The sequence below is a fragment of the Gorilla gorilla genome, chromosome 16 (assembly GCF_029281585.2).
Source record: "Gorilla gorilla gorilla isolate KB3781 chromosome 16, NHGRI_mGorGor1-v2.1_pri, whole genome shotgun sequence".
Lineage (NCBI taxonomy): Eukaryota > Metazoa > Chordata > Mammalia > Primates > Hominidae > Gorilla > Gorilla gorilla.
This window is the reverse complement of record NC_073240.2, coordinates 62,706,122-62,723,069: the sequence shown is the minus strand read 5'-3', so window position 1 is coordinate 62,723,069 and position 16,948 is coordinate 62,706,122. Positions and strand designations below refer to the sequence as shown.

The window sequence follows — 16,948 nt, the reverse complement described above, 5'->3', positions numbered from 1 at the left end:
AAGAAAGGACTATAAATCATGCTGCTATAAAGACACGTGCACATATATGTTTATTGCGGCACTATTCACAATAGCAAAGACTTGGAACCAACCCAAATGTCCGACAGTGATAGACTGGATTAAGAAAATGTGGCACATATACACCATGGAATACTATGCAGCCATAAAAAATGATGAGTTCATGTCCTTTGTAGGGACATGGATGAAATTGGAAATCATCATTCTCAGTAAACTGTCGCAAGAACAAAAAACCAAACACCATATATTCTCACTCATAGGTGGGAATTGAACAATGAGAACACATGGACACAGGAACGGGAACATCACACTCTGGGGACTGTTGTGGGGTGGGGGGAGGGGGGAGGGATAGCTTTAGGAGATATACCTGATGCTAAATGACGAGTTAATGGGTGCAGCGCACCAGCATGGCACATGTATGCATATGTAACTAACCTGCACAATGTGCACATGTACCCTAAAACTTACAGTATAATAATAATAAAATAAAATAAAAAAATAAAAAAAAATTATCTGAGAAAAGGGATCAGGAAAGGGTCTGGGGCAAGGCAGAAAGAGGAACAGGCATAAAAGTATGAGTATCTGAGAAAGCATAGTGGATACAGGGACTTGCAAGGACTTCCTCTAAGATCCGTTTTATCATTAAATAATTTTATAGAGGTTATGTTTTTGCTCTGAGCTAAAAATAATAAACTTTTAAGTAGGCTGGTTGCAATGGCTTATGCCTGTAATCTCAGTACTTTGGGAGGCCAAGACTGGAGGATTGCTTGAGTTCGGGTATTTGAGACCAGCCTGGGCAACATAACAAGACCCCATCTCTACAAAAAAAAAAAATTTTTTTTTAATTAGTCAATTGTGGTGGCATGTGCCTTTAGTCCTGGCTACTTGGGAGGCAGGAGGATTACTTGAGCCCAGGAGGTCAAGACTGCAGTGAGCTCTGATTGTGCCACTGCACTCCAGCCTGGGTGACAGAGCAAGACCCTGTCTCTAACAATCAATCAGTCAATAAACAAACAAACAAACTTTTAAAGGAATGGGCTCTACTTTTAAGAATCTGAAATACATGCTTTGATGTTATATGTTAAACTTGGATGTTTTTCTGGTTAATATCAGAGTTACCAAAGGTTTTTAAGCCTTGGTAGTTGAAACATTGATAGATGAATCATTCTCTTTGCAGATATACTTAACATACACACACAAACACACATACACACAGATATATATAAAGTCCATAAGACCTTTTAAATATTATTTGTAATATATATTATGATTGTTCTCTTCCCTTAGGACAATGATTGGGTTAAAGGGGAGCAGTTTGCATTGCTCCCAATGGATATTTGGCATTGTTTGAAAACATTTTCTGTTGCCATTATCTGGGGGGAGAATGCTAATGACAACTGGTAGGTAGAGGCCAGGGATGCTGCCTCATATCCTACAGTGCGTAAGACATTTCCCACCACAAAGAATTACCAGTTCAAAATGTTAATTGTGCCGAAGATGAGAAAGCTTGCCTTAGGAGTGGTGTAAAAATTGGCTGTTGGTCTTACAGACTTTCAGAAGAAAGGCTGTCCATCAGACTAGGACTTCTGGGAATCATGCCAAACTGCAGGCACAAGTAGAAGTAAACATCTTAACATTGTGTGAATTTCTTCCTTATATCGCTCTGGATACTTATTAAATTCTTGACTTAACCTTCATTGCATATTAGTGAAATAGTTGGTGGTAATACTGGTACCGTTTTTTAGGTTGTGGTTACTTTGATGAAAAAATCAGAAAAGAAAGGAAGGCCTTTACATGAGCTAAATGTCCTGCAACTTGGAATGGAAGCTAAAGTTAAAACCTATGACATGACTGCTAAAGCTTATCTAAAAAAAATTAGTATGCAGTGCTTTGATTTCACTGGTAAGTGTGAAATATTGTCTGTGTAAATTATTCATTAGGCAGATGATCCCTACCTTTTTATCAACATTAAACATATTGATTTCTGTGCAATTGTGTTAATTTCCTAGTACATCAACTCAACTTTTCAAAAACAGTCCCTGGGTACAGTTCTAGGGGACCCATTTTGAAAAGCTGGGTTAATTTACTAGGAAATATGATGTTTTATTTGTTTTTTAAATTTTTAAATTATGAGTTTTAACATTTCTTTTTGATTATGTTAATATGTATTTGTGAAAAATGAAAATCAAATACAAAAGTATATAGAGGAAAAAATTAATATCATCTGTAGTCTCATGTCCTTCCCTCAGAATAAATACTAAGTTATCATTAGTGGGTATCCTTGACCTTTTAAGTTCCTGCAATAAGCTAACTTTTAAAATTCTGTTAGTGTTTAAAGTTTATAAGAACTCTATGGGATATCTTTAAGTAAAATAAACTTGTATTGAGAATAATCCCTACTTTATGTATTTTATAGGTTCTTTATACCATGATTTGTTTAGATGAGAGTAATACAGTAGTACCATATGTTATACCAGTTGTAATTGGTGGGTACTAGTATTTTTGTTTTACGGAATTTGTTTCCTTTTTTTTCAAAGCCAGGTTTATTGAGGTAAGATTTATACAGAACATACTTCACTCTTTTTAGTGTACAGTCCTGAGTTTTGACAAATGTATATTTGTGTACATTTGGCTGGTCCTGTTTTAAAATGTGTGAAATGTTTAACTTGATGGATCAACCTTGTCTTTTTTCTCTTTTAGACTCTAGAGGAGAACCTCTTCACATTATTAACTCTTCTAATGTGACTGACGAACCCCTTCTGAAAATGTTACTGACAAAGGTAACTAGTTTCATTTCTAGGATTCTTTAATATTTGAATATATGAAGTTATATATATTACCCTTATATTTAATATTCTCATTTTCTCTCCCAACATTTTTCTACCTAAACTTATTGATTGTGGTGAATTTTGCAAGCATCTGAAAATCCTGGATACTTTCATTAACCTTCTGAGTTATGCTATGATATTGAATAAATGGTAATAACCTAAAGTTCCATTGTAATCCAAAGCAAAGTGTGTTATAATCTAGCACTTTTTCCTACTTTTTAGATTAGTGTACCTAATCTAGATATACTAGCATTTCCTCCACAGTAGGATAAGGAATTAGAGTTTTTGCATGTATGGAATGTAAGAAATGCTTATGTGGTCAGTTTGGTTTTGTTTTTTTTTTTTTTTTTGAATGGCTTTCTTTGCCTTTAGGAAATATCTTTTTACTCTTTTAATAGCATACTTAGAAAAGTAAAGAATATGTATATTTTCAGTATATGAATTTTTAGTGTTTGAAACTCAGTGGTGTAATTCTCCACTATTTGTAGGCAGACAGTGATGGACCAGAATTTAAAACTATTCATGACAGTACCAAACAGAGACTGAAGGTAAATCTTTTATAATTTACTATAAGGTTGGGTTATGTTGATTATATCTAGCTTCATAGCCATTTTCAACTGTGAGATTGTAAGTTCTAACATGAGAATAACAGTGGCAATAATAATATTCCTAATTTATGGATAAAGTTAAGTAGATAATAGAATTGGAATAAAGTTCTTACAAAAAGTTGATTTATGTTCTGAAAAGATTGTTTCCCAATTTCGACTTAGATTTCTTGACAAGTATGTGAATAATACACTTAAAGGGAATTTTGTTACTCATTTTTGTCAACTGTGGTTTTTTGGCCTAGCATTGATGGAAGCATTAAACATTTGAATTATGTATTGGCGTTAGGATTAGGATAAGATTAAGTGAAGCATAAAGCAAGGCCTGGTACAGACGTTTACATACAAGCATTACCTGTACTGGACCTGGTACAGTCCATTTGAACATGCGTAATCAGCTTGGAACTGCCTGAAATGTGGTTTAAAGCCTGATGATATTTCCTGTATCTTTACTTAAAACTCATCCAGTTCTTTTGAGTTAAAATTGTGGTTGCACATGGGAGTGAGCAGAGAGTTGATTTATTATCTGGCAAGGATTAACATTTTAATAGTGAGTTAATAGTGAGTTCTTAAAAAAATAAAAATTTTAAAAAGGCCCTTAATGGAACTGTTCTTGTGCTACTTATATCTGTTGAACCCTGATGTAAAGATGTTACTGCAGCTGAAATCTGCCTCTTTAATTGTTCATTATCTTAGGTTTCATTTTCATCCTTAGACTTAGTACTTCATTTGGAAGCTTTACTTTCCTTCATGGATTTTTTATCATCTGCTGCTCCATTCTCTGAGCCTTCCTCTTCTGAGAAGGAATCCGAGCTGAAACCACTTGTGGGGGAGTCCAGAAGTATCGCTGTCAAAGCTGGTAATAATTTTTGAATTATGATCTAATAATACTTTCAACTTTAATAATCATATAACAACTTGTTTTTTTCAGTTAAGATGAATATTTAGCATGTTGACATTGCTGCTTTGATAGATTAGGTTAGTTTCAAGAGAAAGAAAATGTTATCTCTGTGGGATTATAGAGCAGTTTAGTGAGGAATTTTAAATAGATGTTGTTTAATAGTATGTATTTATATTTCAATTCACTGTCTAGCTTTTACATAAAATAGAAATTGTATGTACTTTATGTTGATGTGTCTTTGTAGTCTTCAGTTCAGTGGAAGTGAGAAAGGAAAAAGTTCAGTTATGATTCAGTCATACAAGGTCACAAAGGCCCATTTCAGTTAGTCAGGTAGACTTACCTGGTGCTCAGCAATTTTAAATGCTCAGTGGGACACTGCAGGGAAGGAGCTCATGGAATAGACACACTCATATTGGTTTCTAGCCAAAACTATATTTAGATCACACGGATATGGGCACAGGGTCCTCAGGCATATGAGTTATGTTATGAAAAATTAGGTATGACATATCCTGAGTGAATAAATAACATTTGCTTACTTTTAAGCCAAATATCATTTTAATTATTTTTCTTTCATATTATATAATGTCAGTATTTAACATCTAGTAATTCAGTTTTCAGACCGCTACGAGTTTGAGTTTTACCTACATTACTGGCATGTTTGGTGTAAAACTGTCAGTACTGTTAGATCAGGTACAAGGATCTGATTTTTCTTTTTTTTTTTTGAGACGGAATTTCACTTTTGTTGCTCAGGCTGGAGTGCAGTGATGCGATCTTGGCTCACTGCAACCTCCGCTTCCCAGGTTCAAGCAGTTTTCTTGCCTCAGCCTCCCAAGTAGCTGGGATTACAGGTGCTCACCACCACGCCTGGCTGATTTTTTATGTTTTTAGTAGAGATGGGGTTTCACCATGTTGCCCAGGCTGGTCGTGAACTCCTGACCTCAGGTGCTCCACCTGCCTGGGTCTCCCAAAGTGCTGGGGTTACAGGCATGAGCCACCACGCCCGGCGGGATGTGATTTTTTTAAACCATGGAACAGAGCAACAATTTCCTTATAAACTAGAGTAAAAGAGCTTTACCTGCTTTGTCTTTAATGTACTTGTCACATTAATAGCCTCAGAAATATCTTTGGAAATTCCTCTCCTTTATATTATATATACATACAGTACATACACAACACAGTTGAATAAATGAAAAAGAAATGTTTAAACTCACAATAAACTAGAAACACTATTAACCCAAAGAAACAGTCTTCCAGTTTTGCTATATTGTTGGTCTTTGTGGTTTGATTATGTTACATCAAATATTAAAGAAAAAAACAACCTGTCATACTGGTGATTAAGGACAGATACTTTCCGTGCTTTTGCAATTTCACTCAGAAGGCTCTATTTCCTTCCAGCAAGACAGATTTTTAGGAAAATGGATCCTAAATTTATCAGTCAGGATCTGGACTAAAGTGGATTTAGGGAGCTAGTTTGATTGTGATTCTTATGCACACATACACCTGCGTGCATATACATTATAAATTTTTTTTGTGTGTTTTTTAAGTTGGCCCTTTATGTTCATTTGTCATAGAATTTATTTTAGGATTCTTGATGGACCAACAGGGTGTAATCTGGAGAAATGTATTATGTAGTTAATAACATGTAAGTGCCATAGTAAATAATATGTATTTTATTAACTGTGCATCACCATTGCAGTTTATCATGAGTTATTCTTCCTTAATCTAATATATAATACGAAAAGGAGTTCAGAATCAAAACTTTAGACCAAGAGAATTCTAGAGTTCTAATATAGAATGTTTTGTTTTTTCCCAAAAAAAAGTTGTAGTAAAGTTTCCATCTAGTAAATTGCACTTTCAAGGTGCTATTAATATTATAGTTGCTTTTATTCTTAATTTGAAGGGAACATGCTAATTTTTGTAGATTGGAATTTGATAATTATTCCAAAATTTATGTTAATTACATGTTATCTTAATGGAGGGCATTTTGGTTCCTCAGAGTACATTGGGTACTTTTATTTTGGTGGATTTGAGGTTATTGTATGTGTTGTATTATCTTTTCCCTTTGCTCATCAGAAGGTTTCTATTATTTTTTAGTATCCAGCAACATTTCCCAAAAGGATGTGTTTGATTTAAAGGTCACAGCTGAATTAAATGCATTTAATGTCTTTGTCTGTGATCAGAAGTGTAACATTGCAGATATTAAAATACATGGTAAGTAGTTACTTCTTGTTGTAGGTATTTCTGTTTCTTTACATAACTAGGAAAAATGAGCTTGTACCTGTTAGATTTCTCATGAGTATTCTTTTGGTTTACTTATACTGAAGACTTTGCAAACTTTTCAAAGATGTGCTTTAAAATGTTACAAGTAAATTTGTTGTGATTCATTGCTGACTTGAGACATTCCTTATGCATTATGCATTATCTACATTTTTGTGCAGTTGTAGAAATCATTATGCCTTTAGAAACTGAGAATGACAAATTTTTTTTGGAGGGAAATCTTAGAAGACTGTTTCCTAATACAGTTTATTATAGAAGTAAGACTATTCATCAAGTAATGTTCATTTATTTTTAGTTATTGGAGCAACAGTTTTTAATAATATAGTAAATGTTTGTAAGATCACTGTTTAACAAATATTGTCTTCCTAAATGACCACTGCTGATCTTGCCAATGCAGAGGATATTTAAGTTTGGAGAAATGTGATTAATTTTCTAAATTAATCTGAATTTCTTTGAAACTTGGTGGGTTGTTTTTATTTTTTGGTTTTAAAATTTCTACAACTTTTTTGGAGGAGATGCCTGTGTCCCTTAAAGTTATTATTTAAAGGTATTATTACCTTTCTTAGGTATCTTATACATGAAAGTTGATGCCATTAATGTGTCTTATAATGAATAATTTTTATTCACTTTATATCTTGTCAGTATATTATTGATCTTAAGTACCACTGGCTTAGTCATGTGGATTGGGTGAAAAGTTTATAAATGTTATGTTTCCTATAGGAATGGATGCCTCTTTTTCTGTGAAGCCTAAGCAGACTGATGTGTTTGCCAGACTTAAAGATATTATAGTTATGAATGTAGATTTGCAGTCCATTCACAAAAAGGTGATTAAAAAATAGATTTTTATATTGGAATTTATTTTGCTTTTTGGATTTGAGATGCTATTATTTATTTTCACAGTATACATTTATTATCTGTCATGTACCAGGCACTTTATTAGGAATTGGAGATGAAAACGGTAATAGTCTGCTTTCACATTGTGTATAGACTAGGCCTCTTGATACACAGTGATTTGTAAAAGTTATTTCTGAACAGCTAAGTGATTGATATTTTTACTGATAAAATGCTTTTTATAGAAATAGGAAGAAGTTATTGTCACGTAAAATGTTTTTAGCTAATAATTTTTAATGTTGAATTCATATATTTCTACTTCATATATCAAGGGTTCTGTAATAAGAGAACTTATTTATAATACATTGATAAGGGCTATACAGCTCTTTCGATATAATAACCAGTTAATCTAATACTTTTAGGCTGTCTCTATTTTGGGAGATGAAGTCTTTAGGTTCCAACTGACTCTTTATCCAGATGCCACAGAAGGAGAGGCCTATGCTGATATGTCCAAAGTAGACGGCAAACTTAGTTTCAAAGTGGGTTGTATTCAGATTGTTTATGTTCATAAATTCTTCATGTCTCTTTTGGTAAGTTTTTAAAAATATATTTATTTCTCACTGAGGCCTAAATATATTTGCTTATACAACTGAACCTAGATAGTAAAAATCTTCACTGATAAGGCTGTGTGATGAGCACCTGAGTGCTGAACAGAATGTTAATATTTAAAGAAATCCTTTTCATGATATTAACCAAATGAATTTTTAAAATTATTGTTTTGAAGATATAGACTATAATTCTATAACATTTCCACAGGTATACATTTTAAATGTACTTTTTATGTTTTAATTTTGGGCTTTCCACTGTAACTTGTTTAATGAGATATATTTAAGAGTATTTAGTTAAAACAATTTTTTGAGGAAACTCTTCAGGCATTTGGAGGACTCATATTGGAACTTACAGCTTCTGGTTATGATTGTGATCAACAGCATCATGAAATGCTTTTCTTTTTATTACTTATTTCCGTGTAACTGTCATGGTGTATTAGTCCATTTTCACACTGCTATAAAGAACTGCCTGAGACTGGGTAATTTACAAAGAAAAGAGGTTTAATGCACTCACCATTCCCCATAGCTGCGGAGGCCTCAGGAAACTGAATCATGGTGGAAGGGGAAGCAGGCACATCTTACATGGCAGCAGACAAGAACAAGCTTAGGGTGAAGAGCCTCTTATAAAACCATCAGATCTCATGAGAACTCACTATCACAAGAACACCATGGGGGAAACCGCCCCTGTGATCCAGTCACCTCCTACCAGTTCCCTCCCTTGACACCTGGGGATTACAATTCGAGATGAGATTTGTGTGGGGACACAGAGCCAGACCATATCACATGGGCTGAAGGATTTAAATCTGCCTATTCTTCTTAGTGGGGCTGCCAATCAAAACTTTTAAAAATCATAATTTTTTTTCAAAAAAAGGTAATTTCAACTCTTTTGGACTTCACTTGTTAATTTCAGTTGATAATCCAACTATTTTAGATTCAGGGGATACATGGGCAGGCTTGCTACATGAGTATATTGCATGATGCTGAGGTTTGGGGTTATGATTGATCCCATCACCCAAGTACTGAGAATAGTTTTTCAACTTTTTCCCCGTTTCCTCCCTCTCTGTAGTAGTCCGCAGTGTCTTTTTTTCCCCATTGTTACGTCCATGAAATACCCAGTGTTTAGCTCCCATTTGTAGGTGAAAATATGTAGTATTTGGTTTCTGTTTGTGCATTAATTTGCTTAGGATAATGGCCTCCAGCTGCATTCATGTTGCTGCAGAGGACATGATTTCATTCTTTTTTATGACTGTGTAGCATTCCATGGTGTATATGTGCCACGTTTCCTTTATCTAGTCCACTGTTGGTGGGCACCTAGTTTGATTCCAGGTCTTTGCTGTTGTGAATTGTGCTCTGAAGAACACGTGAGTGTGTGTGTCTTTTTGGTAGAACCATTTATTTTCTTTTGGATATATACCCAGTAATGGGATTACTGGGTCAAATGGTAGTTTTGTTTTGAGTTCTTTGAGAAATCTCTAAATTGCTTTCTACAGTGGCTGAAATAGATTTGCATGAATAGTTATGTAAATGTTCTCTTCTCTCTGCAGTCCCCCTAGCATCTGTTATTTATTGACTTTTTAATAACAGCCATTCTGACCGCTGTGAAATGGTATCTCATTATGGTTTTGATTTTCATTTCTCTAATTATTAGTGATGTGGAACATTTTTTCATATGTTTGTTGGCTCCTTGTATGTCTTCTTTTGAGAAGTGTCTGTTCATGTCTTTTGCCCCGTTTTAAATGGGATTTGTTTTTTGCTTGGTCACTTGTTCACACTTTTTTTAAATAGATTCTGGATGTTAGACTTTTGTCAGATGCATAATTTGTGAACATTTTTTCTATTTTGTAGATTGTCTGTTTACTCCGCTGAAAGTTTCTTTTGTAGTGCAGAAGCTCTTTAATTAGGTCCCACTTGTCAATTTTTATTTTTGTTGCAGTTGCTTTTAAGCACTTAGTCATAAATTCTTTCCCAGAGCCGATATCTAGAATGGTGTTTCCTAGGTTTTCTTGTAGGATTCTTATAGTTTGAGGTCTTACACTTAAATATTTAATCCATCTTGAGTTAATTTTTGTATATGGTGAAAGGTAGGGGTCCTTTCACCATAGAATAAAACATTGTTTCATTCTTTTGCATATGGCTAGCCAGCTATCTCAGCACCATTTACTGAATAGGGAATCCTTTCCCCATTGCCTATATTTTGTTGACTTTGTCAAAGAACAGGTGGCTGTAGGTGTACAGCTTTATTTCTGGGTTCTCGATTCTGTTCCCTTGGTCTGTTTGTCTGCTTTTGTACCAGTACCATGCTGTTTGGGTTACTGTAGCTTTATAGTATAGTATAAAGTCAGGTAATGTGATGCCTCAGCTTTGTTCTTTTTGCTTGGGATTGCTTTGGTTATTTGGGTTCTTTTTTGGTTCCATATGAATTTCAGAATAGTTTTTTCTAGTTCTGTGAAAAATGACACTGGTCGTTTGATAGGAATAACATTGAATCTATAGATTGCTTTGAGAAGTATAGCCATTTTGACAATATTGATTCTTCCAATCCGTGAGCATGGAATGTTTTTCCGTTTGTCTGTGTCATCTGTGATTTCTTTCAGCAGTGTTTTCTAGTTCTCTTTGTAAAGATCCTTCACCTCCTTGGTTAGATGTATTTCTAGGTACTTTGTTTTTTTGATGGCTATTGTAAATAGGATTGTGTTCTTCATTTGGCTCTCAGCTTGGATGTTATTGGTGTATGGAAATGCTACTGATTTTTGTACATTGATTTTGTATCCTGAAACTTTACCAAAGTTGTATGTCAGTTCCAGGAGCCTTTTGGTGGAGTCCTTAGGGTTTCCCATGTGCAGAATCTCATGATTCCTTAAAAGCATGCATTTCTACTTAAACCATCATGTTTACTTTTCTAGAGAGCAATTAACTTGGAGGTGGGTGCTGGGGAGGTTAGGTTGCTTTTGTAATATTAATGGATGTACACCAAGAATATTGCTTCTGAGAATGATCTTATCCTCATTGGGAAAGATTTGTCTGTTTTTAGTTGAAATTGAGATGAAATACATCTTATTATAAATAAATTTTGACTCTTACTAATGATTACAGGATTGTAGACAATTAACTGTCTTTCCTCATGCTGAGTACATAAAAAAAAAAAAAAAGCCTCATCAGAAATAAGCTGGCAGAAGCTTAGTTTCTAAGACTAAACTTTATTGCTGTGGCCTAGCAGTACAGAATTGAACCCACTTTTGGAGAAGTATGGTACTGCCCTTCTCCCTTCCATTTAAATTTGAATTTAAAATAACCAACATTCTTAATAAAAAGAAGATTTTTAAAAGAACTGTTGCAAAAATTTATCATGAGAATAAAATAATTCTCAATTATTTTATATTTTATAAAATATTTTATAAAATGAAAAATATTTTATGAAATGAAAGAAAGAGCTCTTTCTTCCTAGAGTAACTATTGTTAATAGCTCAGAGTGTGTGTTTCTAGACTTTACTCTCTACATACACAAATCATAAATAACATCTTTTATTTTACTTTTTTATTTAGTTTTTAAAGTAAATGCTTTTTAAAGTTTTTTCTTTTAAAAATAAATGCCTTTTTTCCCCTAAATATCTGTCTCTTCCAACAGAACTTCCTCAACAATTTCCAAACTGCTAAAGAAGCTTTGAGCACAGCCACAGTCCAGGCTGCAGAAAGAGCTGCTTCCAGCATGAAAGACTTGGCTCAAAAGAGTTTCCGCCTTTTGATGGATATTAATTTGAAAGCACCAGTTATTATTATTCCTCAGTCTTCAGTATCACCTAATGCTGTTATAGCAGATCTGGGTTTAATCAGAGTTGAAAACAAGTTTAGCTTGGTTCCTATGGAACATTATTCTCTTCCTCCAGTCATTGATAAAATGAACATCGAACTCACTCAGTTGAAGCTGTCAAGGTATAAATATGTAATCTAATTGTGTATTGCTTACTAGAAATAGGATTTTCATACAATTTTTACCTAAGGTAAAATGTTGTAGTAATTTGTGGTTTTCATTCCTTATTTCTTCTAATTATGAAACCTTGACCATTGGCTTCTTGGTCAGTGGTTAATAGTCATGTATGTGCCTCATGGAGTCTGTATTTTCCCTTACTACATTTGTAATATGATTTTTTTCATTCTATAAAAATTAGCTGTTATAAAATTATAGTTTACTCAATACTTAATTTAAATTTTTTATTTTTCTCACTTCGCACATAGCTATTTCCTTTTTTATTTTTGGTGGGAAAAAACTTCGTAATATATAAAATTTAAGATTTATTTCTCATTTTCAAACCTTGTCACATTTGGGAATTTTCAGTGAGTTATCGAAAGGATTAGTGAATCGAAATGGGACAGTGTTGGCTCTATTGAGTGAACAAGAGCGTTTATTTGGTTATGCAAATGGTTGTTGGCAGGCAAGCTGGAATGACTATTACCATATGTTCGTTTAACTTTTAGATTAGTTGAGTTTCCCCCTTGAGTCTGGAAAAGTACCAATAACATATTAAGGGCTAAGTATAAGATTACTTTCTTCATCTTCCAGTTTTAGGAGGATGTAACATTTGTTTGCATGACAGTAAACTATTCGCTGTATCAAACAGCCTTTGTGAAAAATAATAATGCAGTAGTCATAGTGTATGAAAATTATGTTTTTGAAATCAGTGTTATGTAGGTTTGGTTTTGGACAGCTCTGCATATAAACTTATGTGTTGTGATTTAGATTGATCTTAAAAATGTGAAAAGAAGTGTATTCTAAAAGACTTCTGATAGCAGCTTTTAGCCTTTATGAAATGCTGTGTGGAAACTGTTACACAATAGGATAGTCCTCATTTTAAAATGTAAATTTGAAGTACAAAATAAATTCTTGTTTTTCTTTCAGAACTATTTTGCAGGCTAGCTTGCCACAAAATGACATTGAAATTTTAAAACCAGTCAACATGCTTTTGTCCATACAGCGAAACTTAGCAGCAGCATGGTATGTGCAAATTCCAGGGATGGAGATAAAAGGAAAACTAAAACCTATGCAGGTAAGTAGCTAGTATATAATATATGAAAATTTCTTGATAGGCTTTTATCATTGATCATAGTGCAGTTCTAGTGGATATCAGAATGTAGGAGTTGCTACGTTATTGATAAAGCTAAACCAGTTTTCTCTTAGTGAGCATTTGTCTGTTGTATGTGTACTTTTGCCCAAGTAATAAATTGAATAAACTAGATTTTGTTTCCTATTCAAAAACAACAACAATAAATAAATAAAAATATGCAGATGAAATCATCCTTGTTTCCCTCACTTTTCTTTGTTTTCATTTTAGTTAGATATTTGGTAAAACCAGCAAGGAGTCTGAGATAAAATCTGTTGGAGTGTACTAAAAATATTATTCTTAATTTTGGAAAATTCTATTAAAGTTTTAATGCAGTTAAATTGTAAGACAATGCAAAGTGATATTCAGACACTACATTCAAAGCACCTTAGTATTTTTTAATGTGTAGAGGGCCTGTTTTAATTAGAAAGGTGATATCATTTTGAATAGGCAAATGTGTATATTTGATAAGCATATAAATACACCATTATTTTTAATAGTGTAGTTTGTAGAGGCCTTGTTTTAATTAGAAAGGTGTTAACATTTTAATAGGCAAATGTGTATATTTGATAAGTATATAAATACAACTTTTTTTTTTTTTTTTGAGATGGAGTCTTGCTCTGTGGCCTAGGCTGGAGTGCAGTGGCATGATCTAGGCTCACTGTGACCTCCACTAGCCAGGTTCAAGCGATTCTCCTGCCTCAGCCTCCTGAGTAGCAGTGATTACAGGCACCCGCCATCCACTTGGCTAATTTTTGTATTTTTAGTAGAAACAGGGTTTCACCAGGTTGGCCAGGCTGGCCTCAAACTCCTGACCTTAGGTGATCCACCCTCCTCAGCCTCCCAAAATGCTGGGACTACAGGCATGAGCCACCGTGCTCGGCCAAAGCATTATTTTTAATTATGTAGTTAGCAGGTTGCATATCAGCTCAGAGGAGGAGGTGAGACTGGTTGAAGGTAGTCGTGGAAGTATAGGAATCCTGTGATTCTTGTGTGCCTATGTGTGAAACTGTTGAAACCAAACAGCCGAGGATGGGATAGGGGTGAGAGAGACTAAACAAAACCAAACAAAAATTTAGTAGTTTAATGGGTTTTCATACCTGTGATTATTTCAGAGTTGGTTCTAACATGAAATAGGAAGGATCAAAGGAGCAGAGTTTTACTAGGGAAGAAGTTAAAATTGAAGCTTGTTGTAGAAATGAAGGGTTTCTGTTCATATACTAGTGGATATATTACATGAAGAACAATTATTAAATTTTGTTTGTTTGGGCATTCATAGGGTAGCCTTTATCCCAGAGTATGGGTACCTTCTTTTAATTTCTTTCTGCCAAGAGGTTAGATCCCAGGGCTAATATTTGGCTCTCCCTTTCAAAGATTAGATCCCAGGACTAATATTTGACAATCCCTTTCAAAGATTTTGTGGTTATAGGTTTGTTGAAAGCATAAGTAAAACCTGAATGTCTGTTGGTAGCAGAACATGGATAAAATTATGGTATCTTCATATAATGGATGTTGTAAAGCAGATAAAGTGAATAAAATAGAACTATATCAAACAAAATTGATATATCTTGAACATAAAAATGAAAAAAGTGAGTTGCAAAATGATAGTACAGTTCTATCAGTTTTATATTATTTCAGATTTTCGACAGGCAATATAATACTATTATATATTGTTTATAAGAGATGCAGTGTGATAACTTTAAGAAAAGTATTCATGGAAATAATCTCTAAATTAGGCTGGTGTCTTTCTCTAAGGACGAAAGGAGAAGGGAATAGGGTCTCAGAGAAGTACACACGGGGCTTCTGCTATATCTGTAATGGGAAACGAGATCTGAAGGAAATATAGCAGCTTGTTAAGATTTGACAAAGCCAGGTGGTAGATTCACAGGGGAAGATTATAGTATTCTCTGTCCTTTTCCTTTATGCTTTTTAAAGTATTTTAGAAGAAACAAGAAAAAAAAGTAAAATCTGATACTTTAGCATCAAAGTATTATAATTACTTTAACCAAAAGGATCCTTATTAACTCAGGAATGCAGCAACAGTGGATGAGGCCACCACTGCCTAATTTGTCGCTGATCCAGGTCTCTCTAAACACCCCTCTTTGGTCATAGTCTGTATAGTTTTCCTGGTCCTGGGATGCAGCCAAGAAAGGGTATCAGGCAGGTGACACTGGCAAGTTGTTTCCCTGGGCTGGGCTGCAGCTAAAAAAGGGTATCAGGCAGGTGATACCTACAGGTTGTTTTGGGTGGATCAGTTTGATGGTTTTTAAAGAACTGTGGGGCTGCCTTTCAACATTGTCCTTCATACTTGTTTCCCCCGCCCCCACCCCACACCAAAGTGAAAGAGGGGTGAACTTAGTTGCCCTTCAGGAAGCTGTGGTAATCTTGGTTGGTATGAGAAGTGGGTTGGGATATACAAGGAAATTCTAAGGTGTTAAAATTACACCTGTTATATGAGGCCTGGGGCTTAGGACAAGCCATAAATCCCTGGTCATTATCTTGTAGTTAAATAGCTCTGTATTTTCATTTAAAGTGGGAACTAGGCAATTTCTCTGGTGGTAGGGACCTAATTTGGGGGACATAGGGTACTGTGGTATTCAGAGGAGATTTGCTATGCATGCGTGCTTGCATGCATGCTTGTGTGAATTTGTAAGTACTTGAAACAGGCCTTTGGAGCCACTGTGTCTTACATAAGGTAGAAGGATAAGGAGCTTCAAAGACAGTTCTGGTTTAATGGATTTTAGCAGCCAGTAGCAGTTTCGTTTGTTTTAGTTTCTTGTTCTGCAGCCATCTGTGAGAAAGTTGGTATTATGCCTATTTTAGAGATTAAGAAACTTGATCACGCCTGTAATCCCAGCACTTTGGGAGGCCGAGGCGGTTGGATCACGAGGTCAGGAGATCGAGACCATCCTGGCTAACATGGTGAAACCACGTCTCTACTAAAAATACAAAAAATTAGCCGGGCGTGGTAGCGGGTGCCTGTAGTTCTAGCTACTCACGAGGCTGAGGCAGGAGAATGGCGTGAACCTGGGAGGCGGAGCTTGCAGTGAGCCAAGATTGTGCCACTGCACTCTAGCCTGGGCGACAGAGCGAGACTCCATCTCAAAAAAAAAAAAAAAAAGAAAAAAAACTTGAGTTAAGGACGTTAAGAAACTTTGCAGCAAGACAGCTTGAAAGTGGTAGTTGATACAGATCTGCCTGACTCAAAGCCCTGGCTCTTTTTCTTTTTGCCACACATACCCTTTTATGAAGGTAAAAGATAAGATGCTACCTTCCTATTTTTTGTTCTTTAAACATTCTTTGTAGATACATTTGTTATTGTTCTAAATGGTATTATTCTTGATAAGTTAAACAAATGTTTTATGTATGTCCAGATGCATATATACTGAGATGAAGAGCTACGTAGCAGGAGAGCATCTTTTTACTTTTTGGTAGAGACTAGAAACTGAACAACACTCGTCCTGTATTTAGTTTCAAGGAGAGTAAATAATATAGAAGAAGGAACTGGTACTGGATGAGATGAGAGAGAGACAGAATGGAGATGGGAAGATAGGGAAATGGGACAGATAGGCACGGGTCCAGGAACAGGAAGACATAGTAACAGATAAGCCATAGAGAGTGTTGGAGTTCCAGAGGCAGGGGCCTGGATATGGGCAAAGGCAGAAGTGTGTGTGCACACAGTAAACAAGGTGAAATACTTCTCTTCTGGTATTTATAGTCCTAACTCTAATTCTCTTCTTTTTAAGTAGATGAACAATTAATTTGAAAAACCACAAATCGAGAT

At 34.9% G+C, this 16,948-nt stretch overlaps 1 protein-coding gene and 1 long non-coding RNA gene across 6 annotated transcripts in view; one reads left to right on the top strand and one right to left on the bottom strand.

Moving 5' to 3' along the window:
* VPS13C (vacuolar protein sorting 13 homolog C) overlaps nucleotides 1–16,948 on the top strand; it is a 201,496-nt gene that overhangs the window by 106,470 nt on the left and 78,078 nt on the right. For all 5 annotated transcript variants that reach the window (XR_010131001.1, XM_055364235.2, XM_031002250.3 and 2 more), the window contains 9 exons: nucleotides 1,764–1,920; nucleotides 2,719–2,798; nucleotides 3,335–3,394; nucleotides 4,148–4,310; nucleotides 6,447–6,563; nucleotides 7,350–7,453; nucleotides 7,883–8,050; nucleotides 11,694–11,998; nucleotides 12,963–13,110. Coding sequence is in view for 4 of the 5 variants with exons in the window: in XM_055364235.2 (XP_055220210.2) it covers nucleotides 1,764–1,920; nucleotides 2,719–2,798; nucleotides 3,335–3,394; nucleotides 4,148–4,310; nucleotides 6,447–6,563; nucleotides 7,350–7,453; nucleotides 7,883–8,050; nucleotides 11,694–11,998; nucleotides 12,963–13,110 (1,302 nt within the window). In the remaining variant the exon portion in view is untranslated. The remainder of the gene's footprint in view (nucleotides 1–1,763; nucleotides 1,921–2,718; nucleotides 2,799–3,334; nucleotides 3,395–4,147; nucleotides 4,311–6,446; nucleotides 6,564–7,349; nucleotides 7,454–7,882; nucleotides 8,051–11,693; nucleotides 11,999–12,962; nucleotides 13,111–16,948) is intronic.
* Nucleotides 1–16,948, bottom strand: part of LOC129527290 (uncharacterized) — a 135,013-nt gene that overhangs the window by 66,993 nt on the left and 51,072 nt on the right. The window lies entirely within an intron of this gene.